General features: G+C 36.9%; 1 protein-coding gene across 4 annotated transcripts in view; it reads right to left on the reverse strand.

Moving 5' to 3' along the window:
• Positions 1–27,634, reverse strand: part of KLHL24 (kelch like family member 24) — a 36,774-nt gene that overhangs the window by 5,631 nt on the left and 3,509 nt on the right. The window contains exons 2-9 of one of the 4 annotated variants that reach the window (XM_082624553.1): positions 26,215–26,341; positions 24,515–24,554; positions 21,528–21,600; positions 19,822–20,802; positions 8,020–8,204; positions 6,747–6,865; positions 2,966–3,154; positions 1,699–1,887 (exon numbers count right to left, since the gene is read on the reverse strand). In XM_082624553.1, coding sequence (XP_082480679.1) covers positions 1,699–1,887; positions 2,966–3,154; positions 6,747–6,865; positions 8,020–8,204; positions 19,822–20,741 — 1,602 coding nt within the window. In that variant the 5' untranslated portion in view covers positions 20,742–20,802; positions 21,528–21,600; positions 24,515–24,554; positions 26,215–26,341. Of the gene's footprint in view, positions 1–1,698; positions 1,888–2,965; positions 3,155–6,746; positions 6,866–8,019; positions 8,205–16,853; positions 18,380–19,821; positions 20,803–21,527; positions 21,601–24,514; positions 24,555–26,210; positions 26,342–27,634 lie in introns of those variants that run through there. The other 3 variants (XM_082624552.1, XM_082624551.1, XM_082624554.1) reach the window with 3 other exon arrangements.

Raw genomic sequence — 27,634 nt, forward strand, 5'->3', positions numbered from 1 at the left:
ATAAGTAAGTGTTTTCCTGAGCATAATTACTGAATCCAAGGAGGGGGCTGTGGAAACCTTGATTTATAGCTGATTTGTCAGAAGTACTGGTGAAAACCTGAGACTTGTGACTGGCATGTGAAGTGGTGGCAGTCTTGTGGGACTGAGTCCTTAACCTGTGGAACCTGAAGCAAATTTCAGGTCATGTCAGAAATGAATTGAATTGTAAGACGCCAGCTGAAGACAGAGATTGGTTGGTGTGGGAATAAACCCACATGTCTGGTGTCAGAAGTGTTGTCAGGGAGAAACAGAGTTTTTCTATTCACTAGGTTGTTTGGAAACAGAAAAAGTAAACTTGGGGAAGAAGGTGAATTCTGTTTTAAGTCTGAAGTCTTGGAACGCCATGGAAAACATCAAATAGGCAGTTGGAAATTTGAGTCTGGAGCACAGGACAGAGGCTTTAATGGAGAATAAGATTTGAAGTCATCAGTACTGAGCAGTAAATGTGATCACTCAGGAACGGAGTATAAACTGGAAAAAGGGCAGGGGAAAGAGGCTCAAGGAATACCCGTATTTAAGGGTTGGGGAGAAAAAACAAGAGAACACGAATGAGACTCAGGAGATTATTAATGACCTTTGGGAGTACAATATCCCTAGAGTGGTATAGGTAGAGCCAGATTCCCAGCATCAGAGCCATCAAGCATTTTGATGGTGGAAGGAAAGAGGGTAGAGCCATGAAACAAAAGGCCAAGGGAAGGCCTTTATGGGGCAGGGGTAGAGGCCGTATAAGGGTACAAGTGTAGTGTGGATGAAAGAGACCCAAGTATAGCCATTTTCTTTATAACAAAAACAACAAATTACCTAGTTTCTAACTGCAGAAGGAAAGAAACCAGTTTGAGAGCATTTCTTCTCTTTTGAAAATGTGCTAGAGAGAGGGATAAGAACTGGAGTAGGAGTCTCAAAAAGGTCAAGGGGAAAAAAACCCAACAGCCCAAAAGCAATACCTACTTTACCATGGGATGGTAAAAAGTAAGTTATTATAGGGAGGGAAGTCCAAAAGGGAGGGGATACCTGTATGTGTATGGCTGATTCATTCTGTTGTACATTGGAGGCTAACACAGCATTGTAAACCAACCATACTCCAATAAAAATTAATTAAAAAATTAAAAACAAAAGTAAGTTATTTCAATAAATTCCTTGGAAGGAGTTCAAAACATGAATACCATATGCTTTATGTGGAGTTTAAACAATTTTTGAGGGACTTCTCTGGTGGCTCAGTGGTTAAGAAACCGTCTGCCAATGCAGGGGACATGGGTTTGAGCCCTGGTCCAGGAAGATCACACGTGACGCAGAGCAACTAAGCCCGTGTGCCACAACTACTGAGCCTGCACTCTGGAGCCCGCATGCCACGACTACTAAAGCCTGCGCGCCTAGAGCCCGTGCTCCACAACAAGAGAAGCCACCGCAATGAGAAGCCCGCGCACTGCAACGAAGAGTAGCCCCCGCTCTCCGCACTAGAGAAAGCCCATGGGCAGCAACGAAGACCCGACGCAGACAAAAATAAATAAATAAATTTATTTATTTAAAAAAAAATTTTTTTTTGGAAATAATCCAAGAATACATGAAACACATAAATAGTGAAGTTACTGTATATTCATACTGGTCCTGTACTTGGTCTCTCTACATTGATTATTCTTTTGGATTGTTTTATGTTATTACCTGTCGGCTGAATGTATTCTGTACATGCATCCAGTAATCTTCAACTGGATCATAACAGTATATTGCCTTGGTCAGTCCACCAGCAACATATATCAGGTTGTTTAAGGATACGGCTGTTATACACCTCTTGGCAATTGGGATAGCTGCACGAAGTAGCCAAGAATTGGTTTCTGGATCATAAGATTGAACCTAATAATATATAGAAGTACTTAATTAAACTTTCTCAACAAAAATGCAAATTTATGTAATAAAAAATCTGCCAATATACAGAAACATGATTAAAAATAAAATCCCATTAATTCACAGAATTAAGGGAGGTTGGCTTGAGAGTAAAATATCTGAATTATGAAATTCTCAAAAGAAATACAAATTTATTACTATCAAGCAGAATAGAGTAAGAAACAAACACAGACCGTTTCCAAGTTGAATGGCTAGCAGGTTTGCTTTTTTTTTCCATTAAAAATAAGTCTTATAAATTCTGTTATATAGGATAAGTATGCCTCAATTTGAATATAATTTCTTTACATGTTTAGGGAGTCCTTTCTTCAGAAGAACACCAGCGAACCTCAATTCAGTATACTTTGAATTATCACAAATTCTGAATTAATGAATTCTAAATATGTAACATTTGACATTATATTAAAATTTAATTTAGAAAAAGAATTTATTGATTGACAAAGTTCAGTAAACTATTGCTAAATGAATTAGGCATTAGACACTTGTTTGCAGAATAAACGGGGTATTTTCTGAGATGTCAGGATGGCCCATGTTCTTTTGTCTCAGGAATTCAATGAACTGCAGCAGCTTTGAGCCATCCTATATTTACATTAGAGAGGTTTTCTTTTCTTTTCTTTGTTCTAAGAATATTTTCAAAGTATGCAGAAAATGACACAGTTGGAAGCAGTACAGTGTCTTACCCTTTGCTAATTCACTCCCCAATTGTTTTATGTGAATAATTTTTTGATTTTGTAAACTATACCAGTAAAAAGTTTTTAAATGGTGTATAGTACAACGCTGAGATCAGTCTCATCTCAAAAAGACTGGATCACACTTTTAACAGAAAATTGTTGGATATATTATGATCTCATTTTAGTAACTTGAAACTCAATGTTTTCCTCCCAAAGTATAAAGTACCAGACAATTTTTAAAAGCCCCCTCACACTAAGGGACCAAACTACCTACTTGATAGGCCTTCCATATTTCTCTTCTTGTGTATATCATCGGTAATTTCTATTAAAAAAAAAAAGAGAGAGAGAGCATGGCTTACCTTATCAGAACAAGTATTATCATCAGGTCCTCCACCAATCACAAACAATTTGCCTATACAGCTAGTCACGGCAGGAGAACTCACTGCTTCCTTAAGGGGGGCAACTTCAGTCCATCGATTTGAAAAGGAATCATAACACTCTACGCTGCTAAGTCTGTTTTGCCCATCATAGCCTCCAACAACATATACCTATATGTAAAATACATGGAGAAATCTTAATTATCAAAATTTTGAATTTTTAACTAGTTAGCTAAAGAATTAAGGGATCTCTCCCCTTTAAAAAGCCCTTGGTAACTGTAATTGCAATATATTTAGCTCAGTTTCTGGACCTTTAAAAAAAATTATCATTCTCTCACTACCACCAAGGAGCCTTTTTAGACATTTTTTTCATAGTAGCCCCCTCCAACGAAATTTTTAATACCACAGATATATTGTATATCTGTTTATATATTGTATCTGTGCTTTATACACAAAACAGTATGATTTTTTTTACCCGCCCAAGAACCAATCTTCATCCCCTTAGGAGCAGTACTGCTTGCATTGAGAATTACAGGATTTAGCATAAATGCTCATACTCATGGATGGTGAAAATATTTGAATATTATAAAGTAATAAAAGCTATGAAACTAAAGTATTAAGTAAGGATTACTAGACTGTGAGATCTTTGAAGGCAGGGCCTATCTTGTTCTTTAATTTAGTCCCTGCAGTACCTAGAAAAGTACCTGATGCATTATGAACTCTAGATTGTGTATTTCAAAGGGCTTCCATGTACATTTTCTTTTCACAAATATGAGGAAGGTAGGGAAGATGAACTAATCAACAAGCCATTAATTAAATCAGTTACATGCAGAATCATCCATTAAGCATCACGAGATACACAAGAAACTTTTAACCTGTAGAAGCTCTCCTAAAAAAGAAAAAAAAAAAACTCTCCTATTTAACATCTATAATTCTTTTAATGAACAGTCATCATCAGCTCTTTCCTGCATCCATATCTAATTAACTGTTAAGTTCTACCGAGCGTTCTTTCACAGCATCTCTCACATCTGTCCCTTCCTTTTGTTTCCCACTGCCACCATCCTTGGGGTCCATAACATTTCATACCTCTCAATCTCCTGGTCTCCACTCTTGTACTCTCTAAACCACAGATTAATCTTCCTAAAACACCTCATCAACTCCTTTTACTAGTTTAACAATGAATGCCTAAGGGTCAAGGCCAAACTTTATACATTGTCATTCAAGTGTGCCCACAAATCTATCTTTCTGTACTCTTCCAAATTTCCTCAGCAGCCAATACTATTTCAATCTTGCATTTCTCACATTATGTTAAAATTATCTGTTGGTGGGTTTGTTCTCCCAACACCAGGCAGCCCAGAGAGGTTAAGTAACTTATTCAAGGTCATGCAGCTAGAAGGGGTATGGAAACTGTGGCACAATGTAGTACACAAAGGTACGGGCTTTGGAATCGGGAGAGGTAGGTCCATATTTAGCTCTGCCACTGCAAGTAAGACCTTGCTTGGGCAGTTTACCTATCCTGAGACTCCATCTTAATTTCCTCAATTTAAAAATGTAGACAATAATAGTACCTATCACATAATATAATTTTGAAGATTAAACTTTATTACTATTCCCCTACATGCATAAACTAAAAATATATGCTGTGCGCCTTAAGATAAAAGGCCTCTAGATTAGGAAAATCTGAGCTTTTGCTGTGCTTTATCACTTTCTGTGCAACCTTGGGCAAATGACTCGATCTCTCTGGATTCAGTTTCTTTGTAAACTAAAGAAGTTACATTAAATATTCTCTAAGATGTCTTTTTTTTTTTTTTTTTTTTTTTTTTTTTTTTTGCGGTACGCGGGCCTCTCACTGTTGTGGCCTCTCCCGTTGCGGAGCACAGGCTCCGGACACGCAGGCTCAGCAGCCATGGCTCACGGGCCCAGCCGCTCCGCGGCATGTGGGATTTTCCCAGACCGGGGCACGAACCCGTGTCCCCTGCATCGGCAGACGGACTCTCAACCACTGCGCCACCAGGGAAGCCCTCTAAGATGTCTTCTTGCTCTAAGATTCTATATTCCAAATCATCCTAGGTTTCCTTAACAGAGTGCATTTACAACTTTAAATAACTTTCTGTGTTTTAATTCAGCCTATATTGTAATTTTTGGGATAACTGTTTTCCATGAATTGAGTACTTGCTGTATAAGGTAGGAAGGATTCCTTTTATTTCTTGATTTAGTGCTTCCAAGTTTTGGGCACCTTCAAGTCAAATATACTAATATTTGTCAAATAAATTTGTGTTCATCAATGCATATATGATATTTGAGATATCAATCTTTTTCATATGCCTCTGTATGTTCAGACTAAATAATTATAATGTTTTTAGTCAGACCTCATCTCTTTTCAACCCCTTAATTATTTTAGCTGCCCCTTTCCAGTAACATTTTGTCATCCTTGAGGTACAGCTACCAAAACTGTATAACTGTACTAACAAACTGTACTAACAAACCAGTGGTTTTAGAAAATACTCTATTAGTATTTTATTTCCATTACATCTACCTCCAAGTCCTCATTATTTCACTGGTCTTATAGACAGCAGCAACACAGTAGATCAATACCCTTAGGAATTAACAATAGCTTTCAAACTGCGCTTTGAGAAGCTCTATTATTCTATAGTATAGAGATTTCAAGACGCTTCTGTGGGGAGATAGGAGGAGGGAATGAGAAATGATGCGTGGCTGAGTAGGAAGGGTTCCTGGCATTATCTCTGTTCCAACTAGGGCAGTTCTGCTTTCTCACTGGTGGCTCTAAAATGTCTTCAAGAGAGGGCTTAAGAGGCAGCAATCGTTTTAGAAGAGAGTCCTAGGGAACCAGACAAAAATATATGTGCAGTATATTCAATATCTTATGATAACCTATAATGGAATATAAGCTGCAAACAAACAACACCCCTAAAACACGAATCACTATGCTGTACACTTGAACACAATATTGTAAATCATCTATACTTCAAAAAAAACGTGCGAGCAAGTATGCTGCTTTTATTTAGATTGCTCATTAATTTGAAGTGGCTTTGGAGGAGCTGATAGAGACAGAGGCAGGGAAGGGCTAAAGAGTCCAAGTTAGCCCTTGATACACAGCTGCATTTTTATCTGCTTTATGTAATAGCTTTTTATATTAGATTTAACTTCAAAAAAGTTACTTGTCTACTAGTGATTCAAAAATCACTAGTCTACAAGTGATTCTCAAGTTCCTAAGGACAGTAAATGGTCCAGAATCAAATTATATGTTTTTCGTATTTATTAGCTGCAGCCAATAATAAGTTTGCTTTAAAATATTTTGGTGAGTTTATCTTAACACTTATTTGTTTTGTCCCTACTTATACAAATAAAAAAGATAAAATAATATCACTCTACATAAATATATCTTGGCCTGAATGCCAAAGTCAGTAAAAGGAAAAAGATTGCTTGGATTAGACATTGGCCTGTTTTTGTACTTGGTGTAACTCCTTTATTTTCCAATGTTTCTCAGTTATTTAGACTGCACTGGTGCCTGAGGAGAGAAATGTGCTGCACTGCTACAAATTCCTAGTTGGGAGAACAAAATACCCATTCAAAAGTACAGTGTCCAATTGTTTGTATCTTCAGTTTATGTATTGAGGTTAGAAATGGAAGGAAATACAATCTGAGTCCAAAATACCCAGAGGGTGAGTAAAATCAAGAATTCATCTGTGGTATGCATTCTGGAAATGTAACAGCAATAATAATAAAAAGTGATTTCTCTTACTTTACCAAGGAGGACAGCCATTTTGTGACGCCATCTGCCTTTATTTAGAGAAGCAACTCTGATCCAAATATTTAACTGTGAGTTATAAATCCAGACATCACGGCCATTGATTCTTCCACCTTTAAATGCAAAACAATGCGCACACACTAACATGTATATCACCAAGGGATCTTTGCCAAAGGCATAGATAATGAAAACATTGAGCTATTCACCCAGTCCGAGAATTTGAGAATTCAGTTCAATAAATGAAACAAGGACCCTCTTAAAACTTAAAATGGAAATGGTCCTACAGAGCAGATTTAACTTTGTCAGTTGTTATCCTGAGAAATAATAACTATATGCCCCAAATAATAAAATGTAGAATATGAATTTACCAAATGTGTAAGACTGTTCATTTAAGAGTCAGACAACAGAAGCACCCGGACAAAAGAATTATTCTAGAAAGATTTTTAAAAATCACCCGTTTTTTAAAAAGTATACCATTGTACAAAATAAAGTATGTGTTGTTATACTGTTCAATGTGTAGTAATATAGTAACCTGCAAAGGTGGTAAAATTATTTAACAAATTAATTAACAAACTTAATTAAACTTCAGATTATAGATCCTATAGTTATACTTTGTATATAAGTCTGTCACTTTATTGTCTGTTTGATTTTAGAGGTAACATATCACATATTATAATGAAAGTTCAAGTTAGGAATTTTAAGGAAAATCCTATTTCATAAGCTTTGGGGAGAATTTCAGAAAACATGGGTGGATTAGAGATGATTAACTGAGTACTTTTCATTTTGCATACGTTACTGTGTTCCTTAAAACAAAGTAAACAGGTAAAAGTTTTAAAAATTGTACCATATTCTATATGCATTTGAGAGCATTTAAAATATGATATGGCCTATCGTTTAGTGCAGGGAACATAGTCAATATCCTGTGATAAACTAAAATGGAAAAGAATATGAAAAAGAATTTATATATGATAACTGAATCACTTTGTTATACAGTAGATATTAACACATTGTAAATCAATAAAATAAATTTTAAAAATATGATATAGTTGAAGGCATTTTCTGGAGAATCTTTTGTAAATCATTCTGCATCATCTTGTGCCTGTTTTTAAGAGCAAAAAGTCATTTTCAGTTTTATTTGTTGTATAATACGATCTGCCTAAGGTGGGCATATCTACTTTCACTGTTTTCTTTTGAGGCACTGTTATGGTTTAAAATGGCCAAGCTGTGATTAAATTAAAAGTAGCTACTGTAATAATTCTTTATTTACCTGAAACAAGAATGTCATTCCTTAGAGCACAGACCGCATACTCTGATTTGGTAAATTCTGGAAGCTTAGCCAAAGACTTCCACTCTCCTGTCACAGGATCATAGCACTCAGTGTATGGAAGATTAAATCCCCCAACTCGTTCACAGCCTCCAACGACAACTATCACCTCAGAATAGCCAGTTGACCTAAAATAATTATTATAAGAATGCAAAAATAATAAATTAAAATACCCTCAAGATTGTTTAAAACCCTAAAAGCATACCATTGTCATAAAGAAAGTAGAACACTATTATAAAGTAAACTGTTAAGTTTATTCTCTCAGTATATGCCAACTAATACAGCTTGCTAATTACTTACTTTGAGAACATTTACAAGTGATCTAGTGACATCATCTTTCCACAGAAAATTTCTATGGGTAATTTTTTTTCTATGAGTTTTACCTTAAAAGTTATAAAATGGTCCAAAGATCCTACCTAATTCAATTGGAACCCTGGTAATATCAAGGATGACTTTCAAATGCAGTTTTGCAGCAATCCAGATATGCATAACCACACAAGGTAAGATAATGCACTTTTTCTAAGTGTAGGAAAATGGAGCTTTTTCATCAGATTGCTGGTTCTAAAAAAACATTCAGAGTACAATCTAAGTACCCTTTAGAGAAGTATATATACTTGTTCAGACACTTTTTTTTTTTTTTTTTGCTGTACGCGGGCCTCTCACTGTTGTGACCTCTCCCGTTGCGGAACACAGGCTCCGGACGCACAGGTCCAGCGGCCATGGCTCACGGGCCCCGCCGCTCCGCGGCATGTGGGATCCTCCCGGACCGGGGCACGAACCCGTGTCCCCTGCATCGGCAGGCGGACTCTCAACCACTGCGCCACCAGGGAAGCGGCTGGGCCTGCGCGTCCGGAGCCTGTGCTCCGCAACGGGAGAGGCCACAACAGTGAGAGGCCCGCGTACCGCAAAATAAATAAATAAATAAACAAACTGTTTTTGGGCTGTGCCTCATGGCTTGTGGGATTTTAGTTCCCTGACGAGGGATTGAACCTGAGCCCTAAGCAGTGAAAGCGCAGAGTCCTAACCACTGGACCGCCAGGGAATTCCCTAAAAGTAATTTTTCTAAAGTTAAGTAAATTAAGGTAATCCAATTCAAAGTGTTGGGTGGTCACTAAAGATGTTAACAGAGTTTATAACAAAGGATGCTAAAGGAAAAAAGCAAGATGAAAAATTGTACAGGTCTGATCAATACTATGTAAATAATGGGTCTGGAGAGAGCATACCAAAGTGCTAATGATGGTTTTCTCTGGATTGTGTGGCTTCCTCCTTTATATCAACACAAATTTTCAAAACGATAATGAGCATGGGCTACTTTTAGAGTGGAAGAGACAACTTTTAAGAGCACTAAGGGAATCCAAAGTTTACATTAATTACTGGCTTCTTTTACTTTGTAGTTTAAAAAGATACTGACAGGAAAAACTAAAAGCTTATCCAAGCCTTTTCTTTTTGTTCATAAGGCTCGTGGAAATGAAAAAGTCTTGTAATTGCATTTTATGACTGCTACGATATTAAGTCTCACAAAGAAAAATGCTAACAATGCCTCTTCTCTTACTTAAATGTGGAGGGAAAAAAGACAACATCAGAACACTTATTTGTAGTTTTAGAGTGATGTTTTACAATTACACTAGGAAAAAACAAAGTAAAGCAACATTGGTATGTCCCTTTAACAGAGCTGCTACATTCTAGCTACACTTACTCACAGCTATTTCAACTAACAATCATTCACCTAGTCCATGCCAGGCATACTTTTTCCATTATAAAATCAGAAATATATATTGTAGAAAAGAATTTTGTTCACAGATGCAATAAAAATTACTTTTAGGAACCCAGCAAATTATATTACCCTAAACTAGAATATAGTAAAATATTCTCAGAAGGACTCAAATACTATCAATAATATTTACTATTTTCCAAATAATTGCCAAATGAAAATATTGAAAGTAAATAGTGGATAGCACCAGACATTTAGTAGTATAACTAATGACTAATTTATCCTTCTTTCCATAGACGTATTATTTCCTAAAATCTTACTTAAAATACTTCTAAGACAAACCCACGTGATATTCCTAAAAGTCTTATTTACTGATTGAGCAAAACAAAAATTGTTAAATACTGTCACTGGGGTTCAGTCACTCCTGATAGTTTTAATACAAAATCAAGTTAATTATTACATAGAATTTTGACAGAAATTTGTTTTATACTTTCCTTATAGCATTTTACTTGTTTTATACTTTCCCTTTGCTTGAACTTGCTTGCTTTTTCAAGACTTCTTAGCCCAGTAAACATATATTGTCTGTTTTGCACCTTGGAACAAGAAGAGAAAACAGCACAAAAAGCTAATGGCTAAAACATTTAGTCTCACTAAATAAGGGATTATTTTACTGTCTATATGTGTAAGTATCTGAAAGGATCAGCAAACTAGTAGTTTTGCCGGACTGAAGATCTTATTTGCAACCAAATGGCTTTTAACTTAATTAGAGACAAGTCTGGTGTTCTCATTAGAGACTGTTAACTCAATAAAATAGTTATTTTTATTTCTTGAGCTCAGAAAAATACTTATCTCAGGCAGGAAGATGACTGCCTTAAAGGAAATGAGTTGCTGCAGCTGATAACGGTGACTAGAATAAAAAAGCGGCCAAGATGATAGTATAGGATGAATAAAATTCTGGATACCCATGCAATCTATTTTTTAGAGTGAATGTTACTTTATTAACCCTTTTAAATGAAAATTCTGATTTTCTGCTGTGACAAACTAACAAATATTTGCTGCTTTAGTATTATGTCTCACCATTTGTTCCTATGAAAGTGTGACAAGCAAATTATCTTTTTTCTACATTGGTAAATATTTTTTAAAAAGTCATCGCACTCTTTTATCATAAACTTGAGAAAAGATCAAATTAAAAGGTCACATTCTTTGATTTATGTGAAATATAAAATAATTATAAATCCACAGAATATTCTAAACCAAATCAGTAAAATGGATAGTAATTACCAGGTTCAGTTAAAAATCTCAAAAGGTGAAATAAAGGACTTGCTAGCTGAAATAACAGACCCACTTATTATCAATGCAAACATGCCAGAGACAGATGAACTGCCAAACTAACTTTCATCAACAAAAAGGGGTCAGGGCTTCCCTAGTGGTGCAGTGGTTGAGAATCTGCCTGCCAATGCAGGGGACACGGGTTCGAGCCCTGGTCTGGGAAAATCCCACATGCCGCGGTGCAACTAAGCCCGTGCACCACAGCTACTGAGCCTGCGCGTCTGGAGCCTGTGCTCCGCAACAAGAGAAGGCCACGACAGTGAGAGGCCCGCGCACCGCGATGAAGAGTGGCCTCCGCTCACCGCAACTAGAGAAAGCCCTTGCACAGAAACGAAGACCCAACACAGCCAAAAATAAATAAATAAATTCATTAAAACAAACAAACAAACAATATCTTAAAAAAAAAGGGGTCAAAAGGTGATCCTGGCTAATAAGAAAAATAACAATATATTTAAAAAACACAAAAGGAAATGTTTCCATATAGTGGGAAGTTGCGAGAAGGGGGAGGAGTTAGTGACATAGTCTATTTACCATTCCAAGACTCAAAAATACCTGAAAACCAAGCCATCACACCAAAAAATGAACTTAAATAGAGATATGATACTTTAAGCCATAAAGAGAGCGAATGGCTCTCTCGTCTGCAGGATATGACAGTTACTAAACTTAATATATTAACTATATATCAGAAGAGGGGATTGGTCAGCCCTAGAAGCAAGAAGTAAATGAATGAACAAATGAATGAAAGAGTAAATAATAATCACAGAGGCAAACATTTTCTGTGCCCATTCAAGTTATTGTCTAAAGGAAAAGAGAAACCTTAGGTAAGCTAACTAGAACGTTACTGGGTTTTTGGTTAAGAATATTTCATGGTGGGTGAGACTTTCTCAAGCCATACTAGCTGAGAAGACTCTGGTTCTAAAGATCTACTAGATCCCTTTGTTTGGATTCTAAGCAACCTTTTTGAAAACTTTGGCTTCCCAACTGGTAACCTGCACATAGTAAGAGAATATGCTGGAAAGGTTGACTTAAAATATCTAGTCTGTTTGACAGTTCCACTTCTTATTGCCAATACATGTATATAAACTAAAAGATAAATGAGTTTATCAGTCTCTCATAATTAACATTAAATCTGCCCCTAACAGTCTGATCTTACTGTATCAAAAAAAAAAAGTTTCTAAGCCTAGAGGAATCACTGGATTATGGTTCATCAATTAAACGAATATAAATGACCCCTTAAGAGGCTTATGCCAGCCATAAACCTTATGGCTTTCTAAACTTAGTAAGGACAGTTTCAGCTTGTGTGGTAAGGCTTTCCACCTGAAACTGGAATAGACAGAATGGGTTCTACAAAGAAATGGTTGTACTGAGTGAAAGATTCAAAATGTTTACTCTTAAAAATAAGCAACTGTATAAGAATTTATTATCAGGAGCTGATCACAGATGTGCTTATATAGCCACAAAGATGTTCATCTCACTTACTGGTAAAAAATCAGGAAGAGTTCAAATGTGGGTGGGATGGCTATGGTTCACTGTAGATTTCATGTCAGGAAAACATGTTTACCATATATTAAGTAATAACAGCAGACTATGAAATAGATTACAACTTTGTAAAAGAAATAATAAATTCCTAGAGGATAAAAGGGAAGAATAAAGCCAAATGCCACAGTGCTACCTCTCGGAGATGAGAATATGGATATTATTTTTTGTTATCTCCAATTAACATAAATTACTCCACCCCCTCTTTTTGCCTCAAGTTAAGAAAGAAAAGAGGAGAAAACTCATACCTTACTATTAATAGCCACTACTGGGTTGTCTGCTCTTACATATGGGACAAGCATTTCTGCTATCACTTTTCTGCTACATGATCCTGCTCCCAAGGCCACAGGTAACTGTTCAGAGAAGGCTGTCTAGCTGAATCAGAGATTATCTCTCCACATGAGATGGGAGAGACTCAGTCTCTCTGAGTGACTGAACTTGTAATATAGAAACCAAATCCCATGAGTGGTCATATTCAACCAGACTAGTGAGAGAGAACGATGCAGATATGCAGAGAAAAGCAGAGGCAAGCGTTAAGAAGCACAGCTTGGTTTCTGATGACTTTTCTGTAGCCTGTTCTAGTCTTCTTGGAAGTCCTGCTGAATTCCTGCCCTTAGGTTCTACAAGATAACGACTTCCTGTACCCTTTTAATACATATATCTGTCTTCTATGCTTACGCTGGTGAGCTGGTTTCAATTACTTGCCATCAGAATTCTGATACCCTAGAGTTCAATGAACTGAGGAAAAAAACAACCTACAAATGGTTTTCAAACTCAGGAAAAGATGCTCAATCTTCCACATTAAAGAAATGCAAATCAAAATTATGGGATATAAATTTTCACTTTCCAGAGTAGCAAAGATTTACAAAAACTAATAATACACCGTCCTGGGAAAGGAGTGAAGAAATAGGGACTTTCATATTTTTAGATGAAGTATAAGTTGGAAGTCAATTTTTACAATATCTACCAAAATTTAAAATGCACATATCCTCTGACTGAGCAATTCCACTTCTAGTAATTTATGCTATAAATTATCAGACATGTGTATGAGAATATTCACTGAGCACTGTTTGCGCTGAAAAAAATCTAGAAACCACCCAAACGTCCATCACCAAGAGATGGATTAAATAAATTATGGTATCCATAAATGTGATACATCTCTTTAAAAAGAATGAATTTGAAATTTTCCATAATGAAGAGTAAAAACAAAAATGAAGACCTATAAGTGCTAATATAGAACAACCTCCAAGATTTTTTTTTTTTGAGGTACACGGGCCTCTCACTGTTGTGGCCTCTCCCGTTGCGGAGCACAGGCTCCGGACGTGCAGGCTCAGCGGCCATGGCTCATGGGCCCAGCCGCTCCGTGGCATGTGGGATCTTCCCGGACCAGGGCACGAACCCATGTCCCCTGCATTGGCAGGCGGACTCCCAACCACTGCGCCACCAGGAAAGCCCAACTCCAAGATACTTTTAAGTGATTAAAAACAAGGTGCAGGAACTGTGAGAGAAGTACACTACCGTCTGTATAAAAAACAGTAGAGACGTATGTGTACATACACACACACACACACACTTCTATATGCAAAGAATATTTCTAAAAAGAGTTTAAAAAAACTGGTAACAGGGAGATATCCTTTGGGATGAGAACTGATATATCAAAGGTCAGGTAGAGTGAGACTTAGGCACGTATACAGTACTTTTATGTAAAAATGAATTCAAAATAACAATGAACTAACATGTATAAAAATGGTAAATCATGCATCCGATGATATAGTAGATTATCACTCTTAAGAGGGACTGGAACAAAAATTCAGAACACTGAGTTCTAAAATTTTATATCTTTTTCTTTTTTTTTTTTGCGGTACGCGGGCCTCTCACTGTTGTGGCCTCTCCCGTCGCGGGGCACAGGCTCCGGACGCACAGGCTCAACGGCCATGGCTCACTGGCCCAGCCGCTCCGCGGCATGTGGGATCTTCCCGGACCGGGGCACGAACCCGTGTCCCCTGCATCGGCAGGCGGACTCTCAACCACTGCGCCACCAGGGAAGCCCTAAAATTTTATTTCTTAAAAAAAAAAAAATCTTAACCTTAGTCTTCTCACTGATTTACTCAGTAAGAACTTGAACCTTGTCCTCATTATGGCAATCAGGTTCCTATTTTCATTATATAGTAACTGATTATCAGACAAGAGGTAGTAGAAAGTATTAGAAGAGACAAGTACTTAACCAATTCCAAACTCAAAGTGATGAACTTATTAAATCTTAGCTATCTCTATTGTTTAATGGAGTGTGGCAGATATTTTTCCATAGGTATGAACAATTTACACTTAGACCATTTGATAGCAAGCATTTCTCTCAAACCACATTTCCTATTCTATAAAAGTATAGCGCAAATTTAAAATGTATTTTGATTATTCATGAAACCAGCAATAATTTTTATTAAGCATTTTTGTGTCAAATACTAGGTTATGCATTTTTCATATGACAGTTCTAGTCCTCACAACAATCTTACAAGGTAGATGGTATTATGCTTATTTTACAGATGAGGAAACTGACACATAGAGAAGTTAAAGTGCTTTGCCCAGCATCACAGAATTAACTGGTTATTAGAGCTAGGTTCTAGTCCAGAGGTCTATCTGATTCTGAAGCCAGTACTCTTGACACATTGTGGGGCTTGCACTATGTGTTTATTAAAAACAGTATTATACATTAGTACAGAATTTTTTTTTTTTTTTTTTTTTTTTTGCGGTACGCGGGCCTCTCACTGTTGTGGCCTCTCCCGTTGCGTTGCGCAGGCTCCAGACGCGCAGGCTCAGCGGCTATGGCTCACGGGCCCAGCCGCTCTGCGGCATGTGGGATCCTCCCGGACCGGAACACGAATCCATGTCCCCTGCATCAGCAGGCGGACTCTCAACCACTGCGCCACCAGGGAAGCCCCAGAAATTTAAAGTTGTATAACCTATATTAGTAAAAACAACTATTCCTAAGCTTTACTCCCTCTGTGATTGGTCTCCACTATTTCTTCTTTATATACCCAAGGTTTACAACTGGCAGTACCAAGTATCAAAGTTTTCATGGTCTTATTTATGTTCTATATCCTCTTCCTAGAAACCTGCCATCACACTCCATTTCTAATAGAATGTATCTTGGGTTTTTTTCTGTCATTTAAGAGACACATGGGTGTATATATAGGTAGACTATCCAGTATGGCTTGAGCTCTGGAAAATACTTGGCACACAATAAACACTAAAGAAATATTGGATGATGTGAAGAGTATAACCTAACTGCACAGTGGTGGGATGGGACTGTCACTGCCCTAATCCAGAGCTGATCTTTGCCATCACTAATGGTGGAACAACCAGATATGCTGTGCCTCCCAATGTGATGCAATGTGATATATACATTACCTACGATGAATTCTAATAAAAAATATTTAACTTGTCTCCATCGAGCTGAAGCTAACTTCCAGTTTCCAGGAAACAGCTAAATGCAGCTAAGTGACACCATAAGGAAGCAATCAGACTAATACAGAAGGTGGAATATTTTTCTGGACAACTTGACCATGAACAAGTCAGAATCATCACAAAGGAACTGTTCTGAAATAAAAGACTTCATGGAAATAACCAGATGCAATGAGTAGTCCCGGACTGGATCCAGGTTCATTAAAGGACAGTTTGGAAAAGACTGGGGAAATGTGAATATGGATTGGATATTAAATAATATGAAAGAATCATTCTTAACTTTGAGGTTAATTTTGCCTGTTATTGTTTTAAAGATGCATCTTCAAGTAAATATATATATTTTATATATGTATAACTATATGTATATAATTTAAAAAAAACATTGGCTGAATGATTGAACGAATGAAAAAGTCTGGGCTGGAGATATAGTTTTGATAGTCAATAGCAAGCATGGTAATCAAAACCATGAGAATAGATGAGATCATCTAGGAAAGTATCAAGGCAAGACGAAGAGAGGTTAACCAAGGGAATATCAACATTTCAAACACTAGAAAAAGTGCTATCAAATTGAAAATGAGTAGCTGGAGAAGAGGACCATGAGGGAAATTGTACCCCTGAAGCTAATGGAAGAGAGTTTCAAGACAGATTAAAGCAATTAAAAATGTCAGATCCTAAACAGAGATCAAGGTGAATAAAGACTGAAAAGAGGCTAACAAATAACAAGTAGAAGGTCACTGATGACCTGATTGAGAGGAGTTTCAGTAGACTGACTGGAGCAGAAGTCAGAGGAGTGAGCTGCAGTTGAAGAAGTGGAGACATCACTCCTCTTACAAAGTTTGTAGCTTCTCAGAAAGATGAGAACCTGTATAAATAATACATATTGTTCAGATAAGGAAATTCCTAGTGATTAGTACTAACATGCAGTAACAGGTAAGTGGAAGACAGAATATAAAGGATAGAAGGTGATGGCAGAGTTGTAAAATAAAGGATTCCTCCAGATTCCTCACGTAATACATAAAATATAAAATTTACATACAATAAATATCTGCTATTATATTTACAATAGTCTGCAAATTCAATAAAACTATAGTTTGATATTTTTCCTACTGGCCGCCTAAAGAAAAGTGATATCATAATCTTATATAGATGTGTTTCACTGTATGAAATGGATTGGTTCCCTTAAAAATTGGATGTAAAATTGTATTTTTATAAATCAAATAACTAAGAAAATCAGAAAATTCTCTAGTTATAATGTAAGCCTAATTACCTTTAGGCTGCACTCTGATTTCATTCTGGTCATACCTTTATAAACAAATAATTTTAATATAAATGACTTTTGATTCTACAACATATATTCCTTGGTCCCTATTCTAATCCTATGCAGATGGGAGATATGGGGGATAGATATTATTAACTCTATTTGACCCAAAACCATTCTGTCTACCACAGGGGATTCTGTTTGTAAAAATATATGATTCTCCCCTTGGAAAGACACTATTTACCCAGAAAAGTTCTGGAACAGCCCCAAAGCTGTTTAGCTTTCTTAATTAATACATTTAAGAACCTTGGTCTGTCACATTCTTAGGCTCAGCCAAAGTCTCTTAACAGTCCTAAATGGAAGAACTTAAAAAAAATCATCAGTGTATTTTATAGAATACAACTGCAGTTTTTGTTCTTTGTTAAAAGACTAGGAGTAAAGTATTTTATATTTCTTTTTTTAAAATTTTTTTTTTTTTTTTTTGGCTGCATTGGGTCTTCGTTGCTACGTGCGGGCTTTCTCTAGTTGGGGCAAACAGGGGCTACTCTTCGTTGCGGAGCACGGGCTCTAGGCACACGGGCTTCAGTAGTTGTGGTGCACGGGCTCAGTAGTTGTGGCTCGCGGGCTCTAGAGTGCAGGCTCAGTAGTTGTGGCTCACGGGCTTAGTCGCTCCGCAACATGTGGGTTCTTCCCAGACCAGGGGTCAAACCCGTGTCCCCTGCATTGGCAGGCAGATTCTTAACCACTGCACCACTAGGAAAGTCCTTATATTTCTTTCTTATAAAACAGTTACTTTTAACTAAAGTCGCCTGACTTTGAAGAGAAAATGCATTCTAACCCTAATACGAAGAAATATTACATTAATTTTTTTTATATAAATTTATTTTTGGCTGTGTTGGGTCTTCGTTTCTGTGCGAGGGCTTTCTTCAGTTGCGGTGAGCGGAGGCCACTCTTCATCGTGGTGCACGGGCCTCTCACTGTCGCAGCCTCTCCCGTTGTGGAGCACAGGCTCCAGACGCGCAGGCTCAGTAGTTGTGGCTCACGGGCTTAGTTGCTCCACAGCATGTGGGATCTTCCCAGACCAGGGCTCGAACCCGTGTCCCCTGCATTGGCAGGCAGATTCCCAACCACTGCGCCACCAGGGAAGCCCCTACGTTAATTTTTGTAATAATAGTTACTCAATATTGTATCCAATTTATAAAGAAGTTCAGACTGTCAAGTACTGGGAGTTTTCTTAAAGTGGGTCAGACCAACACTACACTATATAAATAATAATGGCCAATAATTTTTAAAGCACTTCCTAGTGCCACTTTCTATGCTGAGAAGCTTAAGGATTACTGCATTAAATAGTTGCAATGGCAAAACCTGTGAAGTAAGCACCATTTATCATAATTTTCATTTTACATATTTAGAAACAGAGTAAATATTGCTATATCCAAACTAGTGTAGAGTTTAAAGACATGTTATCTCACAATATGCTGAATTTTAATTAAAAACATGCTATCTCACAATATGTTGAATTTTAATCACATGCCAAAACAATGATAATCAAAATCAATGCCAAAAATGTGGTTTGAGAGCTACGCTATAGTAAATTTATAGAAAAAGTGGAGATGGTATGGGAAAACAAACATCAGTTTCACACAATGTGAATATATTTAACACTATTAACAGTACACTTAAAAGTGGTTAGGATGGTAAATTTTATGTTATGTGTTTTTTACCACACACACCAAAAAAGTTAGCTTTGTTAGAAAAATATTTAAAAGATTCTTTACTATAATATTTCTCACAATAGCCGATTTTTGCTTATTCACAGTAAAACACGTTTAATACTATTCCTTTCCTTATTAAGGCATAAAGATTATTTTTCTACAGTTTATGAATTAAAATCTATAGGTGTTTTAAATCTAGTAACTGTGGCAATGAGAAAAGATCTGAAGCCTTGGTTTTACATCTGAGAACCCCCTCAATCTATATCAGCTTACTTACTTCACCTCTATATTTCATGCTGTCTGTTAGGAAAAAGGTTAGTCTGTGAATATACAAATTGTTTTTTATAAGTAGAGGCAGTCCAATGGAGTCTAACAAACTCTAGCTACCTTACATCCAAAGATCTTTAGGGAAAAAAAAGTGGAATAAATTTGGTACCCTACAAAGGTTAAGAGAAATTAAAGAAATATGTTGAAACATGCAGAGCTGCAAAGACCCTCTGCAATGCCATCTCGTAGCTCAGAATAACAGTAACAAAAAATGCTATTGTTGAATCTAGTCTTCACTGGGAAAGAAATTCTAATGATTTGTAATCCAAAACAAATCTCAAATTATATAAAGCAACATGCAGACGATACATATGACTACACTGAGATTACACTAAGAAAGTTTTAAAATATTTTAAAAACAAAAATTGTTGTTAATTATGTTGTAGTTAATATGTAAACAGTCTTCTTACCTGCGTGGCCTTGTCCTTGGGGACATCATTTCATTCCCAAGTATGTGGTACCGTCTTGCTTCATGCAACAGCTGATAACACTCAGGAGAATTCTGGATCAGTTGGTCCACCTCAACTGTTTGAACAAAGTAGTTGGGATGCAACAGAGGGAGTCTCACATGTGTCAGGAGCTCATGTAACAGTGGTCTTCTCAGATCAACAGCACGATAGACCCAACGCATGACGGCTTCAAAAACCATCTCCTCTTTGCCAATAACAAGTTCATCACTACAAATATAATCAATAAGTTCATCTTTGTCAAGCTCAAGAAATTCTTCATGCTGGGACACATCCTCAAAAGTCTGTAATGCAAAATTCTTGCATTTTGTGAAGAGTGTTTTGAGGGAATGGGTATCAGCAAAGCGCTGGATTCCTAAGCAATTGCAAGGATCAAGTTGCTCCTCCAAGAATTTGGCACATGCATCACGGAGAACACTAATCTGAAAAAGGCTTGATGTTTCAAAGAGATACTGTACATTCTCTGTAGTGATCTTCACTTTTCCAGTATAAACATACTGCAAAAAACATTCCATAGCTTCAGCTAAAATACCATTGATCTCAACCAACATTTCTCGGCTTTCCCTGTGGTCATTACAAAACATAGCTCTGAAGTAGCTACTACAGGCTGAGAGAACAGCTCTATGGCAAGGAAATTCTTTTCCTTCCACACAAATGATAACATCTGTGAACAAACGACTATCTCGGAATTCATTAAATATCTGGAGTATGTTTTCAGCATGGGATGATCCTGAAGAGAAGTCAAAAAACTCACGGCCTGTCAGAGATTTAGGGTCCATTTCAAAAACTTTACGCTTTGTTGCTGGTGAATCACGCACTCCGAGATCCTCTCTGTTTAGTCTTCGTCCCAATATTAGTACCATTGTTACATCAGTTGACTATATAATTGTTGAGAAATAACTGTTAAGGATCTTCCTTATGTGGCTAAAAGTAAAAAAAATTAAACCATTTCAATATGTAGAAAGTTCAGTACTCAACTGACATTTCATTTTGATGTAAACACTACAATAAAATTACACAATCAATATATTTCATACAGGCTTTAGAACACTATATCTCATTTTAATAAAAACTGATAAATAAAAATTTCTACAATTAGAACATTAGGGGTAATTTGTAATAGTAGTCCTTAAACCCCCCCAGTTGAAAGGATGCTATGTAAGTTGTGAATTACTAATAACCTTCTGTTTCCCTTTTACACAACTGGGTTTCAGTTACTGAATGTAGAGTTAAGTCAGAATGCTGTAAGACACAGAACTTGAGCACATTCAAACCCTAATATAAATGTTTATTATTTTAACATAGTGCTGCTAAGAAGAACTCAGCTATATCTATCAATGGCCTTTAAAAATATGTATGTTGTTTGACTAGTAAGTCCCTTTCTAGCAATCTATCTTAAGGAAATAATCAGGATTATACGGAAAGATTTATCTACAGTTGTTCAATGTGTATTAATAGAAAATACTTAAAACAACCTAAGTACCCTACAATAGGGGATTAGTTAAACCATAGTACATATTAAGGATGGAACACAGTCCCTGCGGCCATTAAAAATTATATAGACTATTTAATGACATGGGGAAGCATTAACCAGATAATAAGTAAAAAGCAGATATCAAAACATATGCAAATAGACATAAATACACTACCAAATGTAAAACAGATAGCTAGTGGGAAGCAGCCGCATAGCACAGGGAGATCAGCTCGGTGCTGTGTGTCCACCTAGAGGGATGGGATAGGGAGGGTGGGAGGGAGACACAAGAGGGAAGAGATATGGGGATATATGTATAGCTGATTCACTTTGTCATACAGCAGAAACTAACACACCATTGTAAAGCAATTATACTCCAATAAAGATGTTAAAAAAAAATTGAAGCAAGAGTTAGAGCTGGACTAGGGGTATAAGAGTTTTTCTCAGATTCTCCCCATTCTAGGTAGGTCTCTAAGAATTTTTATCTAAAGCAGCTGGGAGACTTATGTAGCTCTCTGTATACTATGTAGGCACATATTATAGTATAGATGTATGTATGTATAAATGTTTTTACTGCTGGAAAAGGAAAAAAACACAAAAAACATGCAAACAAACAAAAAACATATGCAAAGAGGGGTGCAGTGGGTAAGACTCTGCACTCCCAATACAGGGGTCCTGGGTTTGATCCCTGGTCAGGGAACTAGATCCCATATGCATGCTGCAACTAAGGAGCTGACATGCTGCAACTAAGAAGCTGGTGAGCCGCAACTAAGGAGCCCACCTGCTGCAACCAAATAAATAAATATTTTTAAAAATGCGCAAAGAAAATTAAAAAATTTAAGTATCACTGCATCTAGGCATAGAATAAAGGAGGCATGTATGTCAAATGATAAGTATTTATTTATCTTCTGTCTTCCTCTATTTTACCCAAAATCTGCACTATAATTATGTAGTACTGGGTTTTTAGATTTTTTTAAATGTATGTTATTTATGCCCTGCTCCCTTTCACTGATAAGAAACATCCTCAAATCTCCCTCAAAAACGGCTCTGAATAGGTAACTGATGGATTGAAGCACTGGACTATAGCTATCAATTCTCTTAAATTTTGTTTAAGGTGGTTCTTTTACTCCTACTCTCTTTTCACATCTCTGTAAGTTGATATGTGATCCAAAGTGTATTTGTAATTGGCTTCTACCTCCATACATTTTTTAAAAATAAATTTATTTATTTTTAATTTTGGCTGCGTTGGGTCTTCATTGCTGTGTGCAGGCTTTCTCTAGTCGTGGCGAGCGGGGGCTACTCTTTGTTGCAGTGTGCAGGCTTCTCATTGTGGTGGCTTCTCTTGTTGAGGAACATGGGCTCTAGGCACATGGGCTTCAGTAGCTGTGGTGTGTGGGCTCAGCAGTTGTGGCTCACGGGCTCTAGAGCGCAGGCTCAGTAGTTGTGGCACATGGGCTTAGTTGCTCCATGGCATGTGGGATCTTCCCAGACCAGGGCTCAAACCCGTGTTCCCTGCATTGGCAGACGGATTCTTAACCACTGTGCCACCAGGAAAGCCCTCATACATTTTTGCTTTCTCAAAGTTTAAATGAAAATGTGTTCAGAATGCAAAACAAAATAACATACTGCAAGTACTAAGAATTTTCCTTTGGCTAAAAGGGACAAGTAGGAAAACATAAAAGAAAAGATACTCTGCTTTCTGTAACCAATAACTTTACTGGATCTGGTATTCGTTATCTGGTATCTTATTGTATCTGTATCTGATAAATTTGGGGATAGCATATTGAGGGAGTTGGATTAATATAAGGCTGATTAAAATTTTATATGAGTTAAAGGTCTTTTTATGCTATTTTCTGCCCCTTAATTCTCATGGCTATTTTCTTTGATTGTTGACTGCCAAGAGGTCTTCCACTGCTTTACCAGAAAATCCTGAATTAGAACAGCTATAAAATCACCTCGTATTAAATGCATTCAACAGCAACAAGATACATGTCTACTGCTTTGTATGTAAAAGAGACTATCTCATAGATCTGGGCTATTTCCTTCCAAGAAGCTTCTGTGTGGCTTTTTGGACAGCCTCACTTTCTCTGGACTTTCTGAGAACTCTTCCATGAACTAGTCCACAACAGCACGAAATATAAACTCTGTATTGATGACAGACTAAATGATTTACGCAATTGTGTCTTAGGAATATGAGATGCATTTCAGAGTGTATCCTTTGGGCTTCCAGATGTAATTCAGTAGACTTTAAAATAAGACTGAATTCTTCTAAAAATTGAGCAAATATCAAAGCATCATTATTCCCATCAGGAAAAAGTAGCAAATAAGTAGGCAAAACACGAGGACAATGTTTGTTCCAAAGAAATATGATGACTGAAAATAATACCTACATAAGTTAGTGGATGCAAGGGTGACTGGACTCTCAATGACTGACTGCCAAAGACACATAATTTGTCTAGAAAAGGTAGTATCCCTTTCTTTCTCTCCCTCATTTCCTTCAGAAGCTTTATTCTTGGAGCTACACTCTCACTTGAAAGGAAGATTTTTAAGGGAGAGATTCTTCTGGTTAAGAGTACTCTAGAGTTTATTTCCAACTACAGAACTCATAAATGTTGTAGACCTAGTTTCAGATTGCTAGGTAGATTTAATAATTACCTGTTTTTGGCCTATGTCCCAGAAAAATGAAGGGAGATAACTTATTTTAGTGTCTTTTGGACTGGAGAAACGGTAGAATAGGGACTGAGGATATTCGGAAGGAGTAGAAAGGAGTGTGTAAACAGTTTATTTGGGGGCTTCCTTGGTGGCGCAGTGGTTAGGAAGCCGCCTGCCAATGCAGGGGACATGGGTTTGAGCCCTGGTCCGGGAAGATCCCTCATGCCACGGAGCAACTAAGCCAGTGAGCCACAACCACTGAGCCTGCGCTCTCAACTAGAGAAAGCCCCCGTGCAGCAACGAAGACCCAATGCATCCAAAAATAAATAAATTTATTTTAAAAAAAAAGTTTATTTGGTAACAGAAAAGTCTGTGATGCTGCTTCCTATCTGATCTTGAGGACAGAATTTTTCCCTGTTACTCTGATGGTCTGTGACCCCTGGTTGAAGGAAAATGATTTACATTTTCTAATAACAATGCTTAGAGAGTTTATAAACATTATAAATATAATACCTTTTTAGCATTTGCTTGATCAAAGCCCGTTTTTCCACACCTAAAAAAAATGGAAAACAGCAACACATAAATCAGATAGTAATCACTTATGTATAATTGGTGTTATTTACTAATATGCTGAAAGAAGGTTTTAGTAGATTTCAGTTTGTGACTGGAAGTTTACTTCTGCATAGGAAAACCAATCCTGAATAATAATCCTTAAAGCAAATTAATAACTTTATGCTATATCTAAAATAGTTTCCTTATTTATCAACTTCGTTCCTTGACAATTTTATCCTGCAGTAAGGTTTCTTGAGTGAAATATGAGTAAACAAATATTCATGTCAACATCAAGCTAACAGTGGAATTGAGATGAGGAAACATATCCTATGATAACTCTGCATTGGATATTTGAAGAATGTCTGGTAACTAATGTTTCATCTGAGTTTGGGGTCATTAAATAATTCTGAGTTGGTCTATCAATACTACCCAAAGCAAACAGTTTAGTCATTATATATTTTACATAACTATGAAAGCAATGACAAAATCTCAAGTATTCTGGGTAATTCAGGAAAAAAATTTCAGTTTTTAATTCTTAGTTATCTAGTTTATCCATATAGAATCACCATGCTTATCAAGTAATTATCTTAAATTTTTTAGTATATAAATGCATATTTCTTCTGCTTTTTTGATCCTTATAGACTTTAGTACCTGTAGAAACCAACCAATTCAGCACAATTTTTCGTTGTTGTTGTTGGAAGGGGAAGAGAGGAATGCTTAAGAGAGAATACTGGAACCTTGAACTGTACACAGAATACCAGTAGTATTTAAGCACAAGTGATTCTGGTTTCTGGCCTAGATATCTATAAATAGAACTCATAAATTCTTTTTTTTTTTTTTTTTTTTTTTTGCGGTACGCAGGCCTCTCACTGTTGTGGCCTCTCCTGCCGCAGAGCACAGGCTCCGAACGCACAGGCTCAGCGGCCACGGCTCACGGGCCCAGCCACTCCGCGGCATGTGGGATCTTCCCGGACCGGGGCACAAACCCGTGTCCCCTGCATTGGCAGGCGGATTCTCAACCACTGCGCCACCAGGGAAGCCCAGAACTCATAAATTCTTAACAAGTTTAGGCAAATTCAAAAGTGGATCCAGAAAACCAAGATACAGACTACTGATTTTTTTCTACATGTATACACAAACACACATCTCTATACCCTGATTATTGTTTGATTGTGAAGTGAATGTTATCTTGCTTGTTTCCTTATTTGCAGAAGTCAATCTAACTTGTGTATACCTTGGTAAAGAATATTTCAACTTGGTCAAATTAGGGGATTGTTAGTCCTAGCTAAGTAAGTTTTCCCCCCAATAAGACAGTAAGATCCTGAGCCAATGCAGGGATTCGAGTCAATTCAAGAAACAATTCTAGAGAGCCTACCCCCTGTCTGCCACTGGGATGGTGAATATTGGATTCAGATCCAATTTTAGATGCTGTGGGGTTGGCTAAGATTAGAATCAAATAAGAACTCAAAGATTGATACTAAAATAGATTCAAATTCTCAGTGTTTCTCTAGCAGAAAACACAAATTGTTTCTCTGCTAGAATGCAAATGGGAATAGATTCTCTCATGACTGATCTAGTCTAGAATTATACCATAAGGAGTAGAAGGGCAAGGCAATTCATTCGGGCATTTTCTGCAGGGTTTTTAGGTAATACTTACCAACCTAATCAGTAAGGGCTAGGGACCGAGGAGGTCGGTGTACGAGGTCCAAAGGTGTTATATAGTATCAGAATTGATTTTAGAGTGTAGAACTGCAATCAAGCTTATTTTTCCTTTAGAATGCAGGACCCCTATACAAAGAAACAAGTTACTATTAGCCTTAAGATAGCATGGATTAGTGAGGGGCTTACAAAGACTAATAAATACCAGATGGTAAAGGAAACCAACAACATTTTTACTAACATGGTCCCTGCAACTCGCAGTAATCAATTGCTACATGCTATGCTCCACACTACTCCATTTTCTCAAATTGAACTTTGAGTGAAGAACAACATAGCAGAAACAGCAAAATTACTAAAGAATAAGAGTTTTATCTTTAAAGATATACAGTAACTCAACAGAAGGAAAGTCAGAAAACACTGTAACAAAGTAAATCCATTATTTAAAAATAACTAGGAAATTATATTTAACATGGAACTATCTGAAACCAAGCAGTTTTTTTCATCGCATTTTCTCAAACGCTAATTTATTTGAACCATTCTATTTAATGACCACTTTTTAGAAGTTGTAAATTTATACTCTTCAATTTAAACCTTTACTCTTGGAGTAGCGGTTCCTGAACCAAATTTTACAAATGCAACGCTTAAAGTCCAGTCTTCAAGCTGTTATTTTCAACATTTCTAATTTTCTTAATGAAACCACCAATAACATACTTACTCACCATAAGATATCAGAAACCAAAAAAACCCTTAAATTTCTTTGTCTAGAATTATACCAAGTGATTATCCCTTGTTTACATGAACTTGAAATAGTCAATACAATATTACTTTAACGAGAGAAAGAGAAATAAGAGGTATCTGATGATGAAAAATTTAGGAGTTCTTAAACAATGTGTCAGACTAAACAATTATGGCTCTATAACTGAAAAAAGAATACTGTCTTCTCCCAAATCACAGAACAAAAAAGTTGAACTTATCCATTCACTGTTTATCTCCCTTGCTTTAAAACTTTTGGCTACTAATATTCCCCAACCCCCAAAGGAAGAAAAAAAGATTGTTAATCATCAGACATCATACTTGATATAAAGCTGTCCTATTGAGCCTACTTGACATGTAAACTTAATGTCCTTGGTTTTATCTTGCTAGAAGATATCTAATGCATTGTTTTATTTTAAAATCTTAAGACCTGTAGATATCTCGTTATGTTTACTTTTAGCAAAATTGTTTTGGGGGGCTTTCCTGGTGATTCAGTGATTAAGAATCCGCCTGTCAATGCAGGGGACACGGGTTCAAGCCCTGGTCTGGGAAGATCCCACATGTCGCAGAGCAACTAAGCCCATGTGCCACAACTACTGAGCCTGTGCTCTAGAGCCCGCAAGACACAACTACTGAAGCCCACACAACTAGAGCCTGTGCTCCGCAACA

Source organism: Mesoplodon mirus (assembly GCF_964341445.2).
Source record: "Mesoplodon mirus genome assembly, chromosome: 6".
In the NCBI taxonomy this organism is placed as follows: Eukaryota; Metazoa; Chordata; class Mammalia; order Artiodactyla; family Ziphiidae; genus Mesoplodon; species Mesoplodon mirus.